General features: G+C 37.7%; 1 protein-coding gene across 11 annotated transcripts in view; it reads right to left on the bottom strand.

The window, feature by feature from the left end:
- Positions 1-2858: 2858 nt before the first annotated feature.
- Positions 2859-26703, bottom strand: part of PSD3 (pleckstrin and Sec7 domain containing 3) — a 727165-nt gene continuing 703320 nt past the window's right edge. For all 11 annotated transcript variants that reach the window (XM_032329159.1, XM_032329164.1, XM_032329161.1 and 8 more), the window contains one exon: positions 2859-6706. In XM_032329159.1, the coding sequence (XP_032185050.1) occupies positions 6491-6706 (216 nt within the window). In that variant the 3' untranslated portion in view covers positions 2859-6490. The remainder of the gene's footprint in view (positions 6707-26703) is intronic.

The raw sequence follows: 26703 nt of genomic DNA on the forward strand, positions 1-26703 counted from the left end.
TTATGTTCCTATCTCAAAGGAATGATCTCCAGGGCAAGCAGCAATGCCACCCTGGAAAAGAGTGAACATCAATCAGCCTTCTGGAATGTCCCCATGCTACTGCAGGGTTTTGGGAGACCTCCTGCTTGTGAATTATAAGAAAGATTTCAATTTGGTGGATGTGACAGTATGTCCTCACGTATTTGTTAAAAATCCAATGCTTCTCAAAGTCAGACACTAGAGCTCAAACTCCTCCCTAGCCCTTAGAAAACATTCCTGTGATGCAGCTTCCACCACTCTGGTTCATCACCTCATTTACACTCTGGCCCTTTGTGTTTTAAGTTTCTACAACTTAAAACATTCACTATGTGCACATGTGTGCTAGTGTATGTACACGTGTGAGAGGCCCAGATGTGTAAGACTTTCCCCTTACACACCTAAGGGGACAGTAAACTGGTTCTGAATCTCTCAGGAGCAGAGGACTGACCACATGTATGTCTACCTTAAATGGAAGGCAACCAGCTCACACACTTCCCCTAACAAGCCCCCTAACTTCAATTTGGTCTAATTAGTCTCATTCCTATAACTTAAAAAAGTATTCTAACAGCATTAAAAATCAATGTGCATATATACTCTCTATACAGTGAATATTATTATCCACACCAAATGGTTACTTGGCTTTATAACCTACATGGCTTTGTATTAAAAGTCCAAACATTTCAAAAGATTAAGGCCCAAAATGAATCTTTATTTTTGCTACTCCTTTTGTATATACTTTCTGAATCAAACGTATGCTTTTGCAAATCACTATAATTTTTAGAAAGAAACACACTCTTGCAGAACAAAGACCCTGCTGATAAGTCACAGAGCCAGTTCACTGCACGTCAAGAACAAATTAGGAAATATATTTGCGAAGATAGTTTGAGACTGTAGAATGAATAAAAACTCCAATGTAACTACCAACACACTACTGCAGACTGGAGCTGAAGATTAGTCTCCCATCCCACAACTCCAATTCTCTGAACCAGATGCAAAGAATAGGAGACAGTATGTTTAAAAATATACTGCACTCAATCACTCACTCAAACATACTCAGTTGCGGCTTTAAATACACCAAACATGCTGGTTAATACACATTTAATCTCTAATTATCTATTTACACACTGTAAGATAAGCAGTAAGCTCAAACAACTAAGGCCAGTGGCTCTTCTTTGGGGAGAGGCAGGAAGAGACCTAAGTATAAAAATATTAAATAAAGTTTTAACCTGGTCCATAGCCTGCCCTAAAATTCTTTTACTTGTGATACTAGATGCTAATTTGTACAACTGCAAACCTAGAATATAGTACCTGATCTTGGGAAGCCCTGATACACTTGAACATTGTAATATTTCTTTAAAGTAAAGAGGGTAAGGAGGTGGTGCTAGAAGAGTGGTTTGAACTACTGTAAAACAGACACAGGCACAAAAATGATATGGTGGGCACTTACTCAATTCTTCTGAAAGCTCGATTTTTCTGGACCAATTACAACAATAAAGAACGTGTGCTTTAAAGCATCACATTTTGTAATAAGCCCCAAACTGTCAGTTTGATTTTATGGTTAAGTGCTCAGGATACTGAAGTTGTTAAGACTGCATAGGATGCCTGTTTTTTTTCTTCTGTATATCGCAAATTATAATGAGCTATCCCATTAGTATTATACACAGTACACTGAAATAGTTTCACAAAGTTAGTTCAGAGTCATTTTTGCCCTGGTGATTCAAAGATCTTAGATGAAATTTTTAAACATACAATCTTATTAAAAATCTAATCAAAATATCATTTTAAGTTCAATAAAACAGTACCACTATATATACTCTCAATAACTGTATTATATAATCAATCCTATGAGGTTTTTACTTGCTTTTCATATCACACTGGTTATTAAAGATAAAAATAAATTTGATATGCATATACCATACACTGATACACAGTCTACACATTGATACATATACATATACACACATACAATATAAATACCCACAATACAACATTGGCAGTGACAGAAAGCATTTTCTTTGATGTCTGACGTACTAGCTCTACGAATATTCTCCAAAAGCCTGCAATACTACAGATACACACATAAATTACAAAGAATGAGCCAGGGAGATTTAAGGAAACTGTATATACAATTACTTAACTTAATTGCAATATTTTCTTGCTGTTGCATTCAAGTCAACAAACTATCATGCAGATTCAAGTATGTACTGACATTCTCTCTATGAAGATATTCTCTTTGCATGCAATGGGTATTATTGTCTGAAGCAGAATACTGCCCACTTGGGTTTTGGATACTACAGGTACAAAAGGAGAATGACAATGGCTTTGGACTTTAGTCCCCCTTTTAACAGTGAGACACTGAAAAGGAATCTGAGAGGACAAAGCACCTCCCTATCCCTTGTTGGAATTATTTTGTAGTGAACTACTGACCTGTAAAGTCCTCTATGTGACTTGATAGTATAAGATGTTAAAGGCTGATGGAAATACCTGTTGACTTGAGGCCAATTAGTAGCCTGACCTGGCCTGGGAGAAGAGACAGCAAGAAAGATTTCAAGCAAGGTAGACCCAGAGACTGAGAAAAACAGATTTAAACCCAAAGTTACACTATTATTATTATTCATTAACTAAACTTTGAATAAGTCCTAGGATGCCACTTTGGTTCTTTGCTTAACAGTGTTACTGTTACAACTGGAAAAATTGTCATTCAAAAAGTGAAGAGATTGTTCGCTGCTAAAATTAAGGAAGGTAGCTACCAATGTGCTGAAAACTTGACTGGGTCCATGAGCTAAGGTACCGAAACTTGGACCTACAACGCTCTGAAACTCCCTGTGAATTCTGGCTTTAAAAAGCCTAACTGATGACTACAAGGAAAGATGCCAAAGGAATTCAAACTCTTAAGAACAAGTAACTATACCAAGAAAGTCTTGATAGTAAGACAACTTCTAAAAGGTAAAGTTTCTTTCCAGTGTCTATGATTAGGGATAAAGGCAGAGCAGAGTTAAAGCTCATACCAAATCAGGCCCTGCCTTACCTAAGAACAGCTTTTCAAGCTCTTTACATCAGAAGGAGTAGCAGGCTAGGGCCAGGAGAAAACTCTCCTTCACTGCTGGTTATATAAATTCTTCTGCAACCTCAGAAGTTCTGTGGTTTGGCCACAGGGTGAAATACAAACTCTAGAGACCACCTCTAGCTTGGTGTTAGAAAGCCAGCCAATTTTGCTCTTCCAGAATTAATTCCCTCATACTGCTCTTGACAGGACACAGTCCTCATCTTCTGAATTAGGATAACAAAGAAGCCTAGAGGGTCTTGCACAGTTGCTTTCTACCTTCTTTACCTAAGATCAATAGGAACTACAGTTCTACCAGAGGAGTCTCCTACATATTGGTTTTACTTATGATTAATTAAAACACATGAAGTATTGCTTGGTTTATTTAGGCGTTGCTAAGAGTTACCAAAATGTTTCTTAAAAACTCACTTCAAACAATGGCTATAGCCTGGCAATAAAATGAAGACTCTGCATGCTAGTAGTTAAGTTTGATTGCTAACAATGGATTTCTGACATCTCTTGAAAGGTCAACATGCGGGGTGGGGGAACAAATCTTGAAAGCACTCAAAAGATTTTATACATGGGCCACTTCTATGGTCAATTTTGCAACAAGACTATCACCAAGGTGTTCTGATGGCTATCAAGATTTTCTGTACAAAAAATAATATTAAGTGTATTTATGTGAAGGAGAATAATGATTTATCACATGGAGAGAAATCCCAAGGCTCCTGGTGCTGAGGTATGGGTGAGGAGTGGGGATGGGAAGAGGGGGAGTACCTTCAAAGGGAAAGGAGGAGAGGTCCCCTGTACTGTGAACAAGGCAGCAGGCTTGGGATAGCTGTGAAAGGAAATGTCTTCAGTTTCTTCTGACTAGATACCACATGAAAGAAATGATCATGAAGGAAATTGTGGTTGGCTATGGGCAAGATTCAGAATCTAGTCAAATCAGGGGCCCTTTCCTCCTACTGGATACACTCTTGGCCTTCTAGGTGCACTGACAACAGACTGGGTAGAGGTATCCTCAATGCATCCCTGCAGATGGGCAACATCATGTCAGGGCAATCTGGGATCCTGGCTAACAGAAAAACCTTTTGCAGTTGTTTTTAAAAAGAAACTATGCAAACATAGTATATGGCCGCTTCCAAGTGTCCTTCTCATTCATTTATCTATTAGCATATACAGCAGTTCCTGTGGCTAACATTAGTGAATCATACACTACGCATAATGCTGTAGTGGTGCTGATGCCAACTGAGCACTTCAGAACTACTCTAAACGTCAGAAACACTGCAACAAGGTACCATTTCATGTCTATTATATACTGTAAGTAAAATACACAGAGACATTCTATATACACAGACACAGCCAAACTGTGGACAAACACATTCAAGCCAATCAGGGATGTTTACTTTTCTTTAGTTATTGAAGTTCAGAGATGATATAGTCTAGGTATTTCTCTCTGCTTGGTATGAATATCTAGGCAGAAAACAAACAGGTTAATTATTCAGATTTAAGGAAGAAAGATGATTCCCTCGTGGAAATCTTGGATTTGGTCAGAAGCTACAGAAATGAATCAGGAACACAGGGCCATATTGGTAACTACCTTGTTTGTTTTATGGTTCTGAAACATAAATTTAGTAATTGCCTTTATGTAAACAAGATAGAGGGTTAGAGTAAGTTTTTCAAAGGGGTGGCAAAATATTTATCACAAAGCAAGCAGCTACAACCATAGCATGGGGTTTCTCTTTTCTGGGCACTAGCAAATATGGGCATTTATAGAGGTAAAGGAAATAAATGTTAATACATAATGCTGGCATACCAGAACAATATGCCACTAGAAACCACCACGGTTTAACAGCAGGTTTTCTCTAATTTACCAGAACCATGATATTCATGCAGAGTCCCTGATTCTTTGGTCATAGTACCTTTAACTAATAAACTGAGTAGAACTAGAGCAAATATGTATGGGAAGGAAAAGAGTATTCAAAGTGATTCCAATAGATCTGAAGTCATGGAGATTATAGCTCTCAGGATCACAAAGTTTCAGGATTTCAAAATCAGAAACTTCTAACTCATAGAGGGCTCATTTTCCACTTTCTCTTCCTCTATAAGAGAATGTGCTGTTTCTCATCCTAAACTGCAAAGGTACCATCACTGGAACAGACTCATTACTATAAGGTTAATAGAACTATTTTGCGTAGGTAGAAAATAATGATCTAAAATAAAGTACTTATTTATAGGAAAAAGTTCAATAGTAGCGGAGTGAATTGGCTATCAAAAAGACTGAGATAAGAATAAAGTAAGTAACCTTGCATAGGCAGCCAGTAGATTCTTCAGTTTTCCAGCCACAATTCATTCAATTTATTACTTTCAGATTTATTTTAAAGAATCAGTATTCATTGCATTGCTGAACTTCAGCTACTTTTTCCTGTCTTATTTTGTCTTGATTAAAAAAAGAACAAAAGGGGTCCCATTTGCAACATTACTTTGTTAGGAAGACCCCAGTATTTCATAAACAGGAAATAACACCATGACTGAATAACCTAATTCCTGAATGACAGGGTATTGATGATAGAGATGATTCTGGATTCCTAGTCTAGACCCTGGGAGTGAGGTAACAATTTCCTACACACCAAACACATGCCTACTGCTACAGCTCCCCAAGAGTCGATTATTGCCACTACCCTTTAGGAAACAAAATGAACTTGGTGTTGTCTTTCCACAACCTTCAATGGCAAAAGATTTCACTCCCTCCTTCCTTCTTTGGCTGAAATGTAATCAACACTTCAAGGAAGCTAATGCACTTCTTAGGTTCTCCAAGTCCTCTGACCTTCACACTTCCTATCCCTGCTTTCAGCAGGGTCACAACTCAACAGTAAGTGCGAAGATGTATGCACACCTGCATCACAGTGGAACATCTTGAGTCCCAGAACTGTAATTCTTAACTGAATTTCTGTGAGTGCTCAATTTCACTTCTGTGACTGAGCAAGATTTCACATATAAAGGCTTATATGAACTCTGGCTAGAATTTGCTAACTACCAAGTTCGTCCAGTTAAATGTTTCACAATGAATTAAATTTTTTAACCTTCAAAAAGTGTAATAGCTGATTCAAGAATACATAAAATGACTGAGCAGAGGGCAAATAAAAAAACCAAAGGAAAAGTGACACACAATTAATTCTGAAATCATGATCCCCTCCCCCTCACGAAAAAGGTGCATTAGTCATCAAGTAGCAAAAAAATCACCAAAGCGAAGAAATTAAGAGCAAAGAGACAATCAGAACAGAAACTAACAAAACTATACAATAGAAAAGGTTACTAATGCACCGTTTAGTCACAGACTGTTTAAAAATATATTCACGGGTTTACCAGAAAGATCTTGAAAAACTCTATTTTGCTCCATGACCAGTACTTCCTGGTCACAGATGGATTCTAAGTAACTTTTTGCTTAATGCTTGGTGTTTCAGGTCGGTGATCTTTTCTCTCTGACACGTTTCGCTTAACCTTGGCTGTGACTGGGGATGAATCCGGATTCAGTGAAGGACTTGAATGTGACTTCTTCAGTCCGGCAGCCTCATTTTCATTGTTACTCAGGAGCTCCTTGCCTCCTCCTTTTAGAATGCTGACATAAATTTCATAACGGGTTTTCTGGAGGGAAATTCAGAGAAGAATGGTAGTCAGTATACTGTTCATAAATGCATGGAAAAATCATGCTTCTTCAACATCCAGGCACAAGAATGGTAGAAGCGTGAGGAGCTATGACCTCTGGTTGTGGGCAATTAGATGGCTCCTATGGTACAGTCACCTGAGCTTCCCTCCAATGACCAAGGCCTTCACTTGAACCTAGCTTGGATATGGTTGTTTACTCCCTTTCCTACCCCCTGTAATTCTACAAAGACTCAACTTGAGGAATCAGTCTACGGTGAAATCTACTCTCCAGTTCCCTACAAGATCACAACACTTTCTAGAAGCTGCTCTGGGTTTCCCACCATTGCTTTTCTGTTAGAATTACCAATTTCTCAGAATACTGTAGTTTCTCAGAAAACTTCAAATTATATTCTGATATTTTCCTCATACTATGAAATTTTTTTCATCATCAATTATTTCCTTAGTATTGATTATGTTTTAAATGGCTCCTTGATTCTATCTCTGTGTATCTTTGTATAAAAATAACTGACAAGCACACTGCAGAAATTTTTTTTCTCTAACTCTAACTGATATTTGTTTGTTTATTTGTTTTTATCTGGGTCACTACAGAATATATGTATATATATCTTGCAAATTACAGATGGGCCTCAGATTCTTGATTTGATAGATTCTAGTCAAAATAAGCCTTTTACTGTACTGCTTTGACATATGAAGCATTTATAGAAAGCATAAAGTATTTTTTATTTTTAAACAAAATGAAGTGTCAGTTATAATTATCCCAACGAAGGCAGGCAGATTCTCTGACTATAAATATTTTAAGGCTTTTCCAAGTTAGACTGAGATTTTAAGTTAATAATTATGATGTTGAAGTTATTGGAAGTTACTCTTTTAGTTGTTTTGTTAAAAAATGGGAAAAAGTGGCTAGTAATTAAGCTTGCTCTGGGTCTGGTCAGTATCTATGTGGAGATGCCAAGTTTTGCTTGATAATGATAATGACATTTACATGAAGTGCTCATAGGCTAATTTCAGGTCATTAATACAATAATCATGTACCTAATCAGTACATTACTTTCCCTATTTTACAGTAAAGGAGATAGAGGCAATGAGAAGTCCAAAGTCAGAGTTTGCAAAGAAGATGGGATTTAAAGTCAGGAAATCTGACTCCAGAACCCACTGTCTTAAGATATATCTCCTCACTGGATATGAAAATATAGGCATGTATATTTTAGGATGACTACTCTTATAGTTTGTTTAGTCATTTAAATAAGGCATTCTCAATCCTCCCATTCCTGTGTCCTCCCACTACAAATGTTCCTCCCACTGTAAAACATGAATACTTTTCCAGCCCCTCTTTTTTTTAAAATTAACATATAAACATTATTTGCTTCAGGGGTACAGGTCTGTGAATCATCAGTCTTACACAATTCATAGCACTTACCATAGCACATACCCTCCCCAATGTCCATAACCCAGCCACCCTATCCCTACCCCACCCCCACCCCCAGCACCCCTCAGTGTAAAAGTCTCTTAGGGTTTGTCTCCCTCCCCAGTCCCATCGTTTCATTTTTTCCCCTTCTGCTCCCCATGGCCCCCTGCCCTGCCTATCAAATTCCTCATATCAGAGAGATCATATGATAATTGTCTTTCTCTGACTGACTTATTTCGCTTGGCATAATACCCTCTAGTTCCATCCATATCATGGCAAATGGCAAGATTTCATTTTTTAATGACTGCATAGTATTCCATATACCACTTCCTTTTTATCAATTCATCTGTTGATGGACATCTAGGTTCTTTCCATAGTTTGGTTATTGTGGACATTGCTGCTATAAACATTTGGGTGCACATGCCCCTTTGGATCACTACATTTGTATCTCTGAGATAAATATCCAGTAGTGTGATTGCTGGGTCATAGCGTTAGCTCTATTTTCTACTTTTTGAGGAACCTCCATATTGTTTTCCAGAGTGGCTATACCAGCTTGCATCCCCACCAATAGTAGGAGGGTTTCCTTTTCTTCGCATCTTCACCAACATCTGTCATTTTCCAGCCCCTCTTGCAGCTATGATGGGCCATGTGATAGTCTTGCCAATGAGATGTAAGGAGAAATCTATTGGGGAGCTTCTGGGAAAGTGATTTTGCTTTCTGGTAAAGAGGCCAGGCTTTAGAGGAGAAATTACTGGTACAAGCCCTCTTTCACTTCTATTTCTTCCTTGACATGGATATGACTGGTTGAACTGCAGGCCATGACATAGTCAGAGCTGCAGGCAGAAAGACAGAAGGACCAGATGCTAACTTCAAGAAAAATGGAAAGACAGAAAAAGTGGGTTCTTGATGATACAATGGGCTGGATCCAACTCTAAGATTCCTTACTATCTCTGAATATCTTTTTAGTATGAATAATAAATATTTGTAGGGTTTAAGCCACTGTTCATCAGGCACTGTCAAATGCAGCTGAAAGCATTACTAACTGATATACATTCCAATTTTAATCAAGTAATAAAGTAAAACAACAAAATACTAAGCTTATCTCATAGTAATCGAAGGGCTTAATAAGGGCATTTCCTAATAAAAAATGTCATGTCATCAACATTACACATTAGTCAATGCATCAGTAAAATCAGGGGACTGAACTAAACAATACCCAAAGGGTATACTAGTTCTAAAGTCCTATTTGTTCTAAAAATTAATTATTTTAATCTGTCTCTATACTGCCTTGGTGGCAAGACTGAAGTACAGGAAGAATTACTCTCAGTATGAACCACCTTTAGTAAAATGATCCAAAGACAGTTTAAAAATAGATTCAGAACGCCAGCATAAGTATTTCATGACGCTGGGGCATTTATACAATAAAAGGGGTAGGAAAGACAAATTCTTGAGATGATTTGAAAGGAGACAAAAGGAAGGTGATAGGGCCAATTTCCTACTTGTCTTTGAAGAAACTGATACTATTGGGAAAATTCACCTGAAAAATACCATTTCAAACACTCATTCTATAGCTTTAGCTATAAAGCTATTGTCTCAAATAAATTACATCAGTGTGTCAGTCAACAAACAAAAGGAATAGCACTGAAGAGTGGAAGAATATTAGTCATCAGATGAAAAGAAAAGACAAAGCAAAGCAAAGAATGAAAGGGGACCAGAAAGTGAAGTGTTCAGTTGTTGTTAAGAGAACTAAGGAAAAGGAAACCGATGGGTGTTTATAAACTTCCAAATGGCTGTACTGTTTCTGTGTTAAAGAGGTTTATAGGGAAAGAGGCTACTAAACCCAGTGATGGAGCTTTGCTTTTCAGTCTTCTCTAAAATTAAACTAAATGCATCTTCAAAATATTTTAGGACATCTTTAATCTTAGAATTATTGGTTTCAGCCATATTCTTCTGAGATTATAGATCATCTAAATATGTAAATCTCTAACTTTGAGGCTTAGGGCTAAGAACAGATTGTCTCTGAGTAAAAAACAGCTCTGTGTGAGGCCCTGAAGAGCAATGGAAATGAGAATAACTTTAAAAAGTCTCTTCTTCAGGCACCTGGGTAGCTCAGTCGGCTAAACATCTGCCTGCCTTCAGCTCAGGCCTGGGATCAATCCCCATATTGGGCTCCCTGTTTGGTAGAAACCACCTTTACCCTCTCCCTCTCCCATTCCCCCAGCTCTGTTCTCTGCCTCTCCCTATTTCCATGTCAAATAAATAAATAAAATCTTTAAAAAAATCTTAAAAATTAAAAAAAAAACTTAAAAAAATGAAGTCTCTTCTCCAATGAAGGAAAAATAAAAATAAGATAAAAACGGAGAGAGAGGCAAACCATAAGAGACTCTTTGTCTTTTTAAAGATTATTTATTTATTTGAGAGAGAGAGTAGGGGAAGGGGCAAAGGAGAAAGAATCCTGAAGCAGTCTCCCCAATGAATGCAGAGCCTGATGTAGAGCTGGATCACAGAACTCTGAGATTATGACTTGAGCTGAAATCAAGAGTCAGCTGCTTAACTGACTCAGCCACCCAAGAACCCTAAGGACTCTTAACTGCAGGGAACAAATTGAGGGTTCCTGGAGGGCAGGTGGGTGGGGTAATGGGGTAACGGACATTAAGGAAGGCATGCAGCTGATGAATCACTAAATTCTACTCCTGCGACTAATAATACACTATATGTTAACTAAATTGAATTTAAATAAAAGTTTTTTAAAGTCTTTTCATTGATATCTCCTTTTACTCTCCTTTTTTCTGGGTGAGAATATCACCCTTCTTCCTAACTATACAACCATGTGGTATCTTTGGAAGGGTTTATTTCCTTTCTTTCTTTTGGAGAAGACATGATTCTTATCTCTTTTTCTAAAACCAACTATGAAATTTAAGTCTGAAGTTAAAGCTCAGGACTATCCTGAGCTCACTCCCCTCTCAAAAACACATAAACACATAAAGGGTACAAATACATGTACTCTGAGAAAGATCTAAAAACTAGCACAACTCTTCAGAGCTTAAGACAGGAAGAAAAAGCCAAATAGAGAAGGTCAGTATGGGTAGAGATATGGTCAGGAACTAAACTCCTGACATGGTGACCCACAGTGGCAGGACTATTAAGGAATGGAGGTCCCCCCTCCCCGAGAATTGTGGGATTTAGCCCCTACATTGTGCACTTCCCCCTGGAGGTGTACACTGGGAAGATGAACCCCTATAACATCTGGCTTTGAAAATCAAGTGAATCTTAACTCTGGGAGAGTCAGAAATGGAGACTCCACTCTTAAAGGGCCTATGCACAATATCATTTGCTCCGAGACCCAGCACAGAAGCAGCAGTTTAGCTTTACACACTTGAAAGCACTTGAGCTATACACAAAGGACATTTATTGAATAAGTTTAGGGCATGTGCCAGAGGTTCAAAGATTTACAGGAACTTTCTCTAGGAATGGAAGTGTGGCCAGGTGCCATTTTTCTTGTCCTCCTTTAGCCTAGCAGGCCTGGTTGGCAGGTGCCAGTTCTGACATTCTCCATCTACCTTGCTAGCCTCTTGCCCCACCTTGTCCAATCTTCCTTCCCTGGCAGGTGATACTCCAAAGCAGCTTTCCATAAACCCTGCAATACCTGGCAGGTTGCATCAGCCAAGATCAGTGTCCCTCGAAAGCAACTACTGGTCCACGGAGGGGGACCAGCCCTGCCTACCAAAACCCCTGCAATGGTCACTTAAGCCTTGTAACCAGTATTACTTCCACCCCCAGTACGCTTGTAACTGAGGGGTCACACCAGGCCTCACAGCAAGCTATAACGGGCTATCCCCACCTACCAGCATGCCTATAGCAGCTGCAGCTGGACCTTTCAGCCAGTCCTACACACCAGTATATCTGCAGTAGTCATGACCCACATTGCAGCCAGCATGGCAAGGGGCTACCTCCACCTATGAGCACTCCTGAAGCAGTGTGGCCCAGCCACAACAGGAGAGCACATGCAGCCCACATAGGGGACACCCCTGGTTCTGGTTATCAGGGAGAAATGCTGGTCCCACAGGATACCTTCTATATAAGGCCACAACTCCCAAGACCAGGAAACATAACTGACCTACCTAAAACATAGAAATAAACACAGTGAGTAGACAGACTAAAGAGACAGAGGAATATGCTCCAAATGAAAGAACAACATAAAACCTCAGAAAAAGAACTAAATGAAATGAAGAAAAGCAATCTACCTGATAAAAATGCTCATCAGACTTGGGAGAAGAGTGGATGAATTCAGTGAGATCCTCAACTAAGAGATGGTGTGCATCTCAACTAAGAGATGGGAAATACTGAGAAGAAACAAATCAAACTGAAGAGTACAGTAACAGAAATGAAAAATATGCTACAGGGAATGAACAGTAGGTTAGAAGACACAGAAGAATGGATCAGAGATCTCGAAGACAAGGTAATGGAAATAATCTAAACTATACAGCAAAAAGAAAAAAGAACTTAAAATGAGGATAAGTTAAGTGATCTCTGGGACAGTATCAAATGTACCAACCTTCACATTATAGGGGCCCCAGAAGGAGAGGAGATAAAGTGGCAGAAAACTTATTTGGAGAAATAATAGCTGAAAACTTCCTTTACATGGGGAAAGAAACAAACATCTAAGTCCAGGAGGAGAAAAGATATCCAAACATGATGAACTGAAAGCGGTCCACACCAAGACATACAATAATTAAAATGTCAAAAATTAAAGATAAAAAGGGATATTTAAAGTAACAAGACAAAAGCAACTAGTTACATGCTAGGGAACACCCATATGATCTCACCTGATTTTTCATCAGAACCTCGTGGGCCAGGATGACTTGCAACATGAGCAACTATTATCAGGTCTGGTTTAAACCAGGATTCCCTTCCTGGGGCTAGGCATATTGACCTCTTTAATGAAAATCACAGTTCTGTTAGCAAGAAAGAAGGCCCCACTAGGGAAGCAGCAACAGTGACTACACAATACCATATACCAATTCTTTGGCCAACATTTACCATTTGAACATGATCATAACTATTTTTTCTCTAAACGGGTATCAGATAGTTTAAAAGCAATTTATAAATATACTCCCTGTTGATTCTCTGCTTGGCTTATACACTAGCTTTAGCTTAGCTTTTTAAAATTTATTTTTAAAGTATAGCTGACATACAATATTAGTTTCAGTTGTACAACATAACAATTTGATACTTATATATATTACTAAATGCTCACTGTAATTTCAGTATTGTTAACATCTGTCACCAAAGTTACATCATCTTATTGACTATATTCCCTCTGTTGTACTTTGTATTCTAATGACTTATGATTTTATAACTTGTTTGTACCTCCTAATCCCTTTCACCTATATCGCCCATCCCTGCACCCCTTATCCATCAGGCAACCACCAGTTTTTCTCTGTATTTAGGATTCTTTTTCTGTTGTTTGTTCTTTTGTTTTGCTTCTTAAATTCCACATAAAAATGATGGTGTCTCTGACTTATTTTACTTAACATAATACCCTCTAGGTCCATCTATATTGTCACAAATGGCAAGATCTCAATCTTTTTTTTATGGCTGAGTGATATTCCATTGTATATACATCTTCTTTATCCACTCATTAGTTAGTGGGCACTTAGGTTGATTCCACACCTTGGCTATTGTAAATAATGCTCCAATAAACATAGGGGTGCATATATCTTCAAATAGTGCTTTTGTTTTCTTAGGAAACTCCATACTGTTTTCCATAGTGGCTGCACCAGTTTTCATTCCCATTAGCCAGCAGTATAGGTGGGTTCCCTTCTCTCTACATCCTCACCAATACCTGTTATTTCTCATCTTTTTGATACTAGCTATTCTGACTGATGTGTAGGTAATACCTCTTTGTGGTTTCTATTAGTATTTCCCTGATGATTAATGATGTGGAACACTTTCATGTGTCCATTGGCATGTATACGTCTTCTTTGGAAAAATGTCTATTCAGGTCTTCTGCCCACTGTTTAAAAGAAAAAAAATTGTGTGTGTGTGTGTGTGTGTGTGTGTGTGTGTGTGTGTTAAGTTGTATGTGTTCTTACATATTTTGGACTTTAACCACTTATTGGATATATCATTTGCGAATATCTTCTCCCATTCTTTTCATTTTGTTGATGATTTCCTTTGGCTGTGCAAAAGCTTTTTATTTTGGTAAAGGTATTTTTGCTTTAGTTTTCCTTGCCTGAGTAAACATTAAAAAAATGTTGCTAAATCCTGTGTTTTCTTTTGGGAGCTTTATGATTTCAGTTACTACATTTAGGTTTTCATTTTGTATACAGTGTAAGAAACTGGTCCAGCTTCATTTTTTTGTATGTACTTGTCCAGTTTTTCCAAATTCATTTATTGAAAGGACAGTCTTTTCCCCATTGTATACTCTTGCCTCCTTTGTTGAAGATTAATTGATCATGCAAGCATGGGTTTATTTATGGGCTCTCTATTCTCTTCATTGATCTACGTGTCTATTTTGTGTCAGTACCACACTATTTTGCTTACTACAGCTTTGTAGTAAGCTGGGAAATCTGGGACTATAATACCTGAAATCTGGGACTGTAATACCTCCAAGCTTTGTTATTTCTCAAGATTGCTTTGGCCATTTGGGGTCTTTTCTGGTACCTTATAAGATTTCATTATTATTTGTTCTAGTCCTGTGAAAAATGTTGTTGGTATTCCAGTAAGGAATTCATTGTATCTGTAGACTGCATTGGGTAATACAGACATTTTAACAATTCTTTAACAATTCTTCCAATCCATGAGCATTCCATATCTTATTTGCATCAATTTCTTTCATAGATGTATTATAGCTTTCAGAGTACAGATCTTTCCTGTCCTTGGTTAAATTTATTCTTAGTTATTTTATATTAGTCTTTTTGATGTAATCTGGGCAACTGGGAGTTTTTTTTTTTTTTTAATTCTCTTTCTGGTAAGCACAATGGATTTTTTGTGTATTAATTTTGTACCCAAAACTTTACTGAAATCATTTATTGGATCCAGTATTGTTTCAGTAGCATTTTTATGGTTTTCTATATATAGTATCATGTCATCTGCAAATAGTGACAGTTTCACTTCTTTTTTACCAACTTAGAAGCCTTTTATTTCTTTTCTTTGACTGATGTAGTTAGAACTTCTGTGTAGAATAATGTGGCAAGACTTAGAATCCTTGTCTTATTCCTGATCTTAGAGGAAAAGCTTTCAGTTTCTCATCACTGAGTATCATGTCAGGTGTGTGTTTATCATATATGGTCTTTATTAAGTTGAAGTATATTTCCTACATAGCTACTTTGTTCCAAGTTTTTATCATGAATGGATATTAAAATAAGTTAGAGCATGTCAGCTCTGCTCAAAATTCTTCAGTGGTTTCTCGTTCTTAGAAATCCTTCCCAACCTCAACTCCTTAAAATGGCCTAGAAATTGCAGTGCCCACTTTTACTGCTGTTCACTGCTTTATTTTTCTCCTTAGTACTTCTATCAGAGTTAAATTTTCCTTATAAAAAATTCTCTTTCTCTTTCCCTTGATAATACTAGAATGTAATCACATGAGGTTAAGGACTTTGCTTTTTGCACAGAGAAAACACTGAATAAATGTTGAATGTATGAGTGGAAAGAGGGAACAAACATGAAAAAATAAAATTTCTCAATAAAACTTCATGTATTTTGAACTCTCAATATGGAAAATTGTAGAAAATTAAAATAACACATATATAAACACAGAAGTAGATGCCTGATGAAGTCCTAAGTCAGTGACCCATGGGACACACTTAAATCTTCAGTGTTCTACCATTCCCATGTTTTCCAGAACAACACGGAGGGCTGACCCTGTGGAGCAATACTGAGGCACATGAGCCTCTACTCATCAAAGACTTGTTCATATTCTTCCCATGTTTATATCTACTTGACCACGATCATTGTGATGACATGCAGGGCAAACCCAGCACAGTACAATGACAGGCAGGCTGCTGTGCTTAAAACACAGGTTCCCTTGAGGTGCCTGGGTGGCTCAGTCTATTAAGCATCTGACTCCTGATTTCAGCTCAAGTCATGATCTCAGGGCTGTGGGACTGAGTCTTGCTTGGGGCTCACACTGAGTGTGAAGCCTGCTTGAGATTCTCTTTCTCTCCCTTTGCCCCTCCCCACCAGCTTGTGCACACATGTGCCCTCTCTTTAAAAATAAATAAAATTTAAAAACTAAAAACAAAACAGAACAGGGGTTCTCTCTATCTGCAGAGAAAGAAAAGTAGTTTATATCACATTTTTGAGGTTCCTAAAACATAGACATATTTCTGAGCATCTCATATAGCAGTAAATGAAGACCCAATTTCTACTACCCACTTTGAGCTTAAAATAAATTAAGAAATGGGATCGCTGTACACAGACTATGGTGGTTCTTTATTTGGATAGTTACTAGATCTCATTTTGACATGAGGAGGAGCTTCTACATTTACCTTCCAACAAAAGCATCCATTGTAAAGATAATAATTTTTCAATGGTATTTATATCTGCATTTCTCTGCCTGATCATTCCTACATGTAACTTACATGTAATGTATCAGGATCACATTTACTCTTCGGTGAATACTTCAATACTAACTGAAGAAACTGGACTCCCTGGGTCTGAGTGTAGTAGCCTTATCACTATTAATACAGGAAGGAATCTGCTATTGATAGTAAACAAATAACAATATTAAAATATTATACCTTTGCTCTGACAATAATGTTCATAACCAGATTGTTAACAAAGGGAAGAAGAAACAACAAAAAAATGAATGTGTTAGTTAATATAATTTCATGCCACAAAGTAATCACTACTCAAGAATTAACATAATTAACATACTCCAGGTAGGGCAAGTTAAAATTGATATGGAATATGAAAAATGAGTGAAAAGTATTATGGTCTTGAGGTCAGGTGGCCTGCTGCTGACACTGCCAGTGTAAGTGTGGCATTTGTTTATTTCCTAAATTGTGATTCATTCTTTGTTATGTAGCACTTTCAGGTATGTTTCTTTCATTAAGAAGACCAAAGAAAATTTGAGAATAAGATGTACCTCAGTTTGCTGTCTTTGGCCAAGTTATTAAAAATCTTGTCTTAGGGGCGCCTGGGTGGCTCAGTGGGTTAAGCCGCTGCCTTCGGCTCAGGTCATGATTTCAGGGTCCTGGGATCGAGTCCCGCATCGGGCTCTCTGCTCAGCAGGGAGCCTGCTTCCTCCTCTCTCTCTCTCTGCCTGCGTCTCTGCCTACTTGTGATCTCTCTCTGTCAAATAAATAAATAAAAAATCTTTAAAAAAAAAATCTTATCTTAGGGGTGCCTGGGTGGCTCAGCAGGTTAAAGCCTCTGCCTTCAGCTCAGGTCATGATCCCAGGGTCCTGGGATCGAGCCCCGCAACGGGCTCTCTGCTCAGCAGGGAGCCTGCTTCCCTTCCTTTCTCTCTGCCTGCCTCTCTGCCTGCTTGTGATCACTGTCTGTCAAATAAATAAAAATCTTAAAAAAAAATTTTGTCTTAGTCTCTGTTGATTCATTCTCAAATCAATTCTAGAAAATTTGGTAGTTGTATGCTTAGCTTCCTTCATTAGGAATTCTCCAACAGTGTCAATAGATTTCTAGCAGTGTAACTGTGTAATCTTATGCCACTATCAAAACAATTTGAGATGGGATTTTACCAAATCCAAGTCCAATAGTTACTCCCTACAGAAAAGTGTCAAAACATTGTTTTAGTGGCTTTGTCCATTCAGCAAGGTTTCTCCTTTAATTTCATTTTAAGATTTGCTATTTTCATGAAACCTTCTGTGACCATCAAGAGCCAAAGAAAATTCAAATGATAAAAGGCTTTTTCTGCTAAAATAAAATTCCTTCTTCAGTCTGTAACCTCTTGACTATCTTTTTGTTTTGCCATATTCATTTATTAAAAAGTTGGTCCTTAATTACCCTTAACAGTGCTTCTCAATATGTAAAAAAAAATATCCCTTTTCACTAGTAGCAATGCCTGCTAGGGAGGAATGGAAAACCCCATGTCTAAGGCAAGCAAGGTATTGCTTAGGTTGAATGTTAACTACCTACTAAAAGAAACAAAAACAAAACCAGAAAAAGGAAAAAACAATCTAACTACTGCTATTATTTGAAAAGAAGTTTTATCACATCCACATATAAATATACATGCATCTGACTGAATAGCTTCTTTTCTTGAGCCCTGCATACCATTTATTTCAGCTAAGAGTACACTATCTCTTTTTGATTTCTGATATGTGAATACAATAGTAACACCTTGAATGAAAATAACATTGTGCAGACAATTTTAATTTGGTATTGCCATTTGCATTCAGACCTTACTGCTCTAGCAATAAGATCCTGAATACATTTCCTCCTGACATTTCCCTTTCTCATGCAGGAAGGGTAAAAGGTCATTTCAAAATGAAATGAGAAGAAACCAATAATGTCATGTACAGAGTAAAATGCTTTTGCTCTTAGATTTCTACACTGGGATACAAACTAAAAAATAAAAAGAAGCAATCAATACAGGAAGGAAGTCTTGAAGTAACTGCTTATTCAAGTAAAGACTGTTCGTCTCCATTTTGCGTTGTATGGAATGGCGGCAGAATTGATCTGTAGACTTTCTCCTTGACAAGCTGGCTCATCTACCACTACCTAGTAAGTTGAAGAAGCAATTACATCCAACGCAGCTTTCTGGAAGTTCTTACCTAAAAGCTATGCTAGGATTTACATTTTTTTAAAAAGATTTTATTTATTATTTATTTGACAGACAGAGATCACAAGCAAGCAGAGAGGCAGGCAGAGAGGCAGGCAGAGAGAGAGGAAGGGAAGCAGGCTCGCTGCCGAGCAAAGAGCCCGATTCAGGGCTCAATCCCAGGACCTTGGGAGTATGACCTGAGCTGAAGGCAGAGGCTTTAACCCACTGAGCCACCCATGCACCCCTTAGGATTTACATTTTTAAAAAGAAAATTTTAGGGGCGCCTGGGTGGCTCAGTGAGTTAAGCCGCTGCCTTCGGCTCAGGTCATGATCTCAGGGTCCTGGGATCGAGTCCCGCATCGGGCTCTCTGCTCAGCAGGGAGCCTGCTTCCTCCTCTCTCTCTCTCTCTGCCTACCTCTCTGCCTGCTTGTGGTCTCTCTCTGTCAAATAAATAAATAAAATCTTTAAAAAAAAAAAAAAAGAAAAGAAAAATTTAAAGGAAATTTTTCCCCTTATGCTACTCCAATATTAGGCTTCTGCATAATAACCCACTGCCTAAATATAGCATATATACATTTTTTAAGGTTTTATTTATTTATTTGACAGAGAGAGACACAGTGAGAGAGGGCACACAAGCAGGAGGAGTGGGAAAGGAAGAAGCAGGCTTCCTGCTGACCAGGGAGCCCATTGCAGGGCTCGATCCCAGGACCCTGGGATCAGGACCTGAGCAGAAGGCAGACACTTAATGACTGATCCACCCAAGCAACTTGCAAATACATACATTTCAGTCTGTATATTTGTATTTGCAGCTTTCTGGGAAAATCCGAGGAAATGTGAATTCCATTTTTTCATTTCAGTCTACCTCTCAGCTCTATCACTCTTTAAATAAACTCTGTGGCTTCTATTTTAAACACTTTAAAATGGGTGGCTCAGAGGGTTGGGCCTCTGTATTCGGCTCAGGTCATGATCTCAGGGTCCTGGGATCTAGCCCAGAATTGGGCTCTCTGTTCAGTGGGGAGCCTCCTCCCTATCAACTCTCCCCCTGCCTCCCGCCTGCCTCTCTGCCCACTTGTGATCTCCGTCTGCCAAATAAATAAAATCTAAAAAGCAAAACAAAACAAAACAACTTTAAAAAGCTTGCTTTTGTATAATAATATAAGAGAAGGATCAAAATGCTCTACTATATATAAAAAGGACTCGATTTGTACAGAGCTTTACTGTTTCCATTGTTTTGCCTTTGGCCTTCCCAACCCAAATATTCCTATGGCATTTGATCTTTGCCAGGTGGCAACTCAACCCTCTTTCCCTGCCCCTGAACAGCTCTTCTGGGGGCCTTTTAGAGAGAAAGGAGAGCTGAATGGCCATCAGTGGACCTGGACCCCCACCCAACAAATCCTGGTCCTGCTACTGCTCTCCTCAGGGCCTGCCTGGCTGCCAGCACTGGGGAGGCAGATTCCCTGCAATGCTTTTTATCTGTGTGGTAAACTTCTCCATCTTTGTGGAAAAGGAAAATATTTGGGTTGTTAAGGAGAATATTCCTGATTCCTGGTAAGAAATAATTTTTAAAACACTGCTACCTCTCTCATTCTTTAACTTTGTTTTCTTAGCTCTCAAAACCCTTTCTATAAACCCAGTCTGTATTAGTATACAGACTTCTATCTCTTTAAAAAAATTAAACTCAAGATTTTTAATTTAAAAGTCCGTAAAGTATGCATTTTGCTTTCTCGGTGGAAAATTTCAAGAAATGAATTGTTTAGTTCCAACCCACCAAAGCGGCAATCTTACAGAGAACTGGCATCCACAATGCTTCTGGCTCTGGAACCCCAGTTATGCCTATTCCCAATGGCCTCACACAGTTTGGCCTTGTGTAAGGGTTTTGACAGCAGCCAAGGCTAAAGTTAACTACAGAAGAAAATTCATTCTGGATAATAAGATTAAAAAGTTTGCTATTAAAAAAATGGAAAAGATACTGTCCTTTAAAACAGAGGGATGTGAAGTCAAGTTTCTACATACCCAAGCTAAGTAATTTGAGCTAGAGAAATACTACTTATCTGGACAAATGACTAAATTTAACTCTTGTGGAACAGAAATTTGTCTCTCACTAGAATTTTCCTTATGGAACTCATCTAAAACAAAATTTTAGTTTGTTATGACAACATTTTTATAAAAGCCATGCTCTTAGTCTTTTGGTTTATTATCTTGTTAATGCTTCTGATTATACTGCAATTCCCTAAAGTCATACAAGGTATCCCTCAGCAGCACATTACCAAGTCTTCACTACAGCTTGTCACATCGGGCTCTCTGCTCAGCGGGGAGACTGCTTTTCCTTCTCTCTCTGCCTGCCTCTCTGCCTACTTGTGATCAAATAAATAAATATCAAATAAATAATAAATAAATAAATAAAAATTCATAAACAAACAAATAAATATCAAATAAATAAACAAAATCTTTAATAAAAAATAAATATCAAATATTAATGTCAAATAAAAATAAATAAATAAATATTTAAATATATAAAATGAATGAATGAATGAATGAAGTAATGAAATAAGTAAATAAATAAATAAATAAATATCAAATAAATAAATAAAAATCTTTAATAAAAAAAATAAAAAGTAGGATTTGAGGAGGTTTTGAAAATCCTTGGCTTTAAACTACCTTCCCCACTAGTCTTCCATGACATTTCATTCCTGAGATTTATTAATTGCTTTGAGTTAAAAGCATTTTTACACTTTGTGTATTCTCAGTTCCAATGTCGCTTTAAGGGAAGTACCATAAGTTACCATCTTACTAGTTTTGTGCCCAGTTTTGAGCCTGTCTTTAAAGCATCTTCCAAACAGTGGAGTCAAAATACTGAGCTATAGGATCTTGGCTATGTCCCTTGATTCCTGCAGGTCTCAAGTTCCACATAGGGCACTGAAGGGAAATGGGAAAACAAGCCATTATTTCACAATTTTGCCAAAGGCCAGATCTCGTCAGGGAAAAATACCTGCTTTGCAAGCACCTTGTAGGGGTGCCTGAGTGGCTCAGTTGTGAAGTGTCTGCCTTCGGCTCAGGTATGATCCCAGGGTCCTGGGGTAGGGCCTTGCATTGGGCTCACTGCTAAGCAGGAAGCCTGCTTCTCCTTCTCTCAGTCAATAAATAAATAAATAAATAAACAAATAAAATCATTAAAGAAAAAGAAAGCACCTTATACATTCCTTGGTGTGTATGAGCCATACCTCAAGGAAGAACACAAGTGGACAAATTACTGAGTACTCCTAAAAGAAGCCTAATACATGAGTAGAACCAATTTCTAGTCTTCCAAATAATGCTGTGCTGAAAATTCTTATAGCAAACATCTCTTGGTTTGCATATGCTTTTTTCCTAATAGTTCCAGAAATAAAATTTTAAAAAACATTTTACATTTCCATTTTAAGTCTATTGAGTCATTTTAAACTAGATACACCTAAGGAATCTCAACAGACTGTTCCAGCACCCCACCCCAAAGCACCACAGATCAGGTGCTAAAGTTTTTAAAACTCAAAAGCAAAAGCAAAAGATTCTTCTAGAATATAATAGGAAAAAATCTAATGTAGTTATTAGACAGAGATAAAGTACTCCAGGTAAAAATAAAAAAGCAAAACAAAAATATACAACGTCTTTTCACTGTTCTGATTTCAGAGATTAGCCCAGGAAAAGTATTCAGCACCAGCAGTCAGCAAACTAACAGATGAGATTGGGAGGGGCATTTGCCAAAAAGTCTACAGAAACCAGCAAGGAGGTGATTCATATTGTTTGCATGGGAACTTTGTTTGTGAGGGAAACATACTTGGTTTTCTCCTATTTCAAAAGTTACTGATATGAAAAAGAACACTAAAAGGTTATAGGCAACATAATTCACACCAGAAAGGCCCCCTCTTTATTGTATTCCCAACCAAATGTAATAATCAAAATATTAAACTACTGTACAGCAATAGACAGTGCTAAATCAGAATGGAAATCACTTGTAAACCATCCTAAAGCTTTACAGATACACAACAGCTGCCTATCAGCTCACTTTCCACCTCTTTAATTAACCATAAAGTCTATCCAGGCCTGTTATCTGACCTCCTAATCCTTCCCTGACTTTTAAGCAAATTGCACAGTTTTATTGATGTGTAAGCCTCTACAATAGCCATTAGCCTTAGGTAGCTACAGAACATGTGAAATGTGGCCAGTCTGCCTTGACATATGTCATAAGTGGAAAATAAATACTAGGGATGCCAGGGTGGCTCAGTTGGTTAAGTGTCTATCTCCATTCAGGTCATGATCCCAGGGTCCTGGGATTGAGTCCTGCACTGGGTTCCTTGCTCAGTGGGTAGCCTACTTCTCCCTCTGCTTGCCATTCTCCCTGCTTGTGTGCTCTTAAATAAAATCTTTAAAAAAAGAAATAAAGAAAATAAGCACTAAAGTCTGAGGACTCAGTGAGAAAAAAGAACATAAAATATCTTAATATTTTATATTGATTACATGTTACAATGATAATATTTTGGATACACTGTTAAATTTAAAATTATTATAATAAATTCCACATGTTTCCTTTAATTTTTAAATGTAGCTATTAGAAAATTTAAGATTAGATACATGGTTTGCATTATATCTCTACTGGATGGTATTGGTTTAGATCTGAAATCCCCAAATTGAAATATTCTTTTTTTTTTAAATTTAAAATTTTTTAAAAAGTAATTTCTACACCCAACATGGGACTTAAACTCACAACCCCAGGATCAAGAGTCATGTGCTCTACTGAGTGAGCCAGCCAAGCAACCTCACCAAATCAAAACAGTCTTCTTGAGAGTGAGATAATCTAACAAACTAATTGGTGTTAATATGTCACTCTACTCAAAAACAGTTTGGGGGACCTTCAGTTCTTTAGGGCTTTTACGCTAGTTCACCCAATACCACCTCATTTTTAATATCTGGGAAACAGGCCCAGAGAGAATAAATGTGTAACAAACACATCAAGGATAAGATTAAAACAGCTTCCTAACTCCGAGTCCAGTCCATTCTCCAATTTTACTATTTTATCACTGCATCTGCCCTTTTCCTGCAGATAATACCTTACCCAAAGCAGTGACCCTCATGAGAGCAGACTATTTCAGGCATAAGGAGAAATATAGGGACAGAGAGTCATTTCAAGTCATATAGCTGGCTATTTATTCTGCCTTCTCAGGAATGGCCCTAGTTCTTTTCAATCATCTATTTAAAATGGAGGTGGGTGGGGGGATGGGGTAACTGGGTGATGGGAGGGCATGTGACATGATGAGCATTGGGTGTTATAGTCAACTAATGAATCACAGAACATTATATCAAAAACTAATGATATACTATACTTTGGCTAATTGAATTTAAATGAAAAAAAAAAAGGTGATTCAAAGGATCCTATTGCTTAGTTCCTCCCTTCAAAAGCATATATCATCATTTACAAAGTAAAATTCTTAGCCCTCTTTCATCATGTTATAAAAATGCAATTCCAAATGGCATGGCAAGAATGATGTCTCTGTTATTAATTTCTTAAAAAACTGCTGATCTCAGGTCTCTAGCCTTTGACTCAGAACAGTATCCCCCCAAAAAACAGAATTCTTAAATCTCCTCAATAATTCTATCAACCTGCAATATAGCTTCTCAGACCCAGACATAACACCTCTGTGATGTTTTCTGTGAAGGAGATATCATTAGATTCCAGGCTAGACTTAGTTACTAAGACTGAGACTTGCTACTAATCTTCTGTAAGTAAGTGAATGGAGTTTCTCCCTTGCTTTCACTAGGGAGTAAAAAAGTAAATGCTTTCATTGTACTTTTATGATTAAGGCCACTTACAAATTAACAGATTGATCATTTTGTTTCAGAGGTGGATTTTGCCTTGTGATAGCTGGCACTGTATTGAGATATGCCCTTGCACTCCTCCTGTGAGAGGAAAAGTGGTCTGTAATGTTAAAATTACTTACTCTTATTCTCAAATATGCCAATTTCTGAAAGAATTATGCTATTTTACATGTCAAGAAAAACTACAAATTCAGAAAAAAATGCATCATATCTCAAGAATGTCCTAGATTTTCTAGATTCAAAATACTCTATCCCAAAACTCTTATATGTCTTGTTATAGTGAACATGTGTTGTTTCTAAAATTGAGTTTTCTAGCCTTGTGGCTGGTGTGGGTCCTAATGGTCTTAAGCCATAAGCATATGCTACTCTAGGTTGCAATTCAGGAGTGAGAACTCATTGAAGTCTAGTCCATGCAGCGAAAGGAAATATTATTCTGCATCTGGCTTGAGCCATCAGGGAAGTGGACTTTTTTCATGCTAGATTAGGACCTGAAAACACATACCCAGTAAGTATCCACTTTCTAAACATGAAGGGAACAGTTGATTGCAAAGCACATATTGAAAGATCTAACTAACACACAAAGCATATACAACTGGCTGCAGCCTTTATCTAGGGATGGCAAACTCATAAGCCTTCAGGGGCCAGGCCAACACATATATGTGGAAACCTACCAGACATGGTATAACAAGGAGGTAGAGAAAAGACTGCTAGTCTTCTCTGGGGGCATATAAATTACAGTGAAAACAAATATAGCACTGTGCTGGCCAAACAAAAATTTTGTCATTAGGTCTGATACATAAAATTCATTGGCATTGTGTTGGTGGGCAGGTTTCCATCTGGCTCTAGAAGTTACCTCAGAAGCCTCCCTTTATTATCCTGACCCTAAGCAATCCTCTTCATTAAATCTCTGACAACTCAGTCATGTTTTTAATCAGTTTGGGCTGTTACACTGTGTCCTTTTCACTACTTAGGTCTAAGGATTAATTATACATGCCCACTGAAAATGTCCTAATTGACTTTCTTTAATTTCAATTAAATTAACATATAGTGTAATACTAGTTTCAAGGTAGAGTTTAGTGATTTATCAACTGTATATAACACCCAATGATCATTATATCACGTGCCCTCCTTAATGTCCATCCTGTCTGTTACCCATCCCTTCTCACATCTCCCCTCAAGCAATCCTCAGTTTGACTTCTAGAGTTATCAGTCTCTTATGGTTTGATTCCCATCTGATTTTGTCTTATTTTATTTACTGCTCCTTTTCCCTATGATCCTCTGTTTTGTTTTTTTAATTTCCACATATGAATGAGATCATATGATAATTGTCTTTCTCCAATTGACTTACTTTGCTTGGCATAATACCCTCTAGTTCCATCCACATCACTGCAAATGCTAGGATTTCATTTTTTAATGACTGAGTAATATTCCATTGTATATATATACCACATCTTCCTTATCCATTCGTCTGTTGATGAACATCTGCGTTCTTTCCATATTTGGAAAGATACTGTGGACATTGCTGCTATAAACATTGGAGTTCAGGTGCCCCTTTGAATCACTATGTTTCTATCCTTTGGGTAAATACCTAGTAGTGCAATTGCTGGGTCATAGGTGAGCTCTATTTTTAACTTTTTGAGGAACCACCATATTGTCTTCCAGAGTGCCTACACCAACTTGCATTCCCACTGGCACTGTAAGAGGGTTCCCCTTTTCCACATCCTTGCCAATATTTGTTTCCTGACTTGTTAGTCTTAGCTGTTCTGACTGGTCTGATAGCCAGTGAGGTAGTAGTAACTCATTGTGGTTTTGATTTGTATCTCCCTGATGTCAAGTGATATCGAGCATTTTTTTATGTCTGATGGTCATGTGCATATCATCTTCAGAGAAATGTCTGTTCATGTCTTCTTTCCATTTTTTGATGGAATTATTTGTTTTTTGGGTGTTGATTTTGATAAGTTCTTTATAGATTTTGGATAGCCCTTTATCTGATA

This window comes from Mustela erminea, chromosome 21, assembly GCF_009829155.1.
Source record: "Mustela erminea isolate mMusErm1 chromosome 21, mMusErm1.Pri, whole genome shotgun sequence".
In the NCBI taxonomy this organism is placed as follows: domain Eukaryota; kingdom Metazoa; phylum Chordata; class Mammalia; order Carnivora; family Mustelidae; genus Mustela; species Mustela erminea.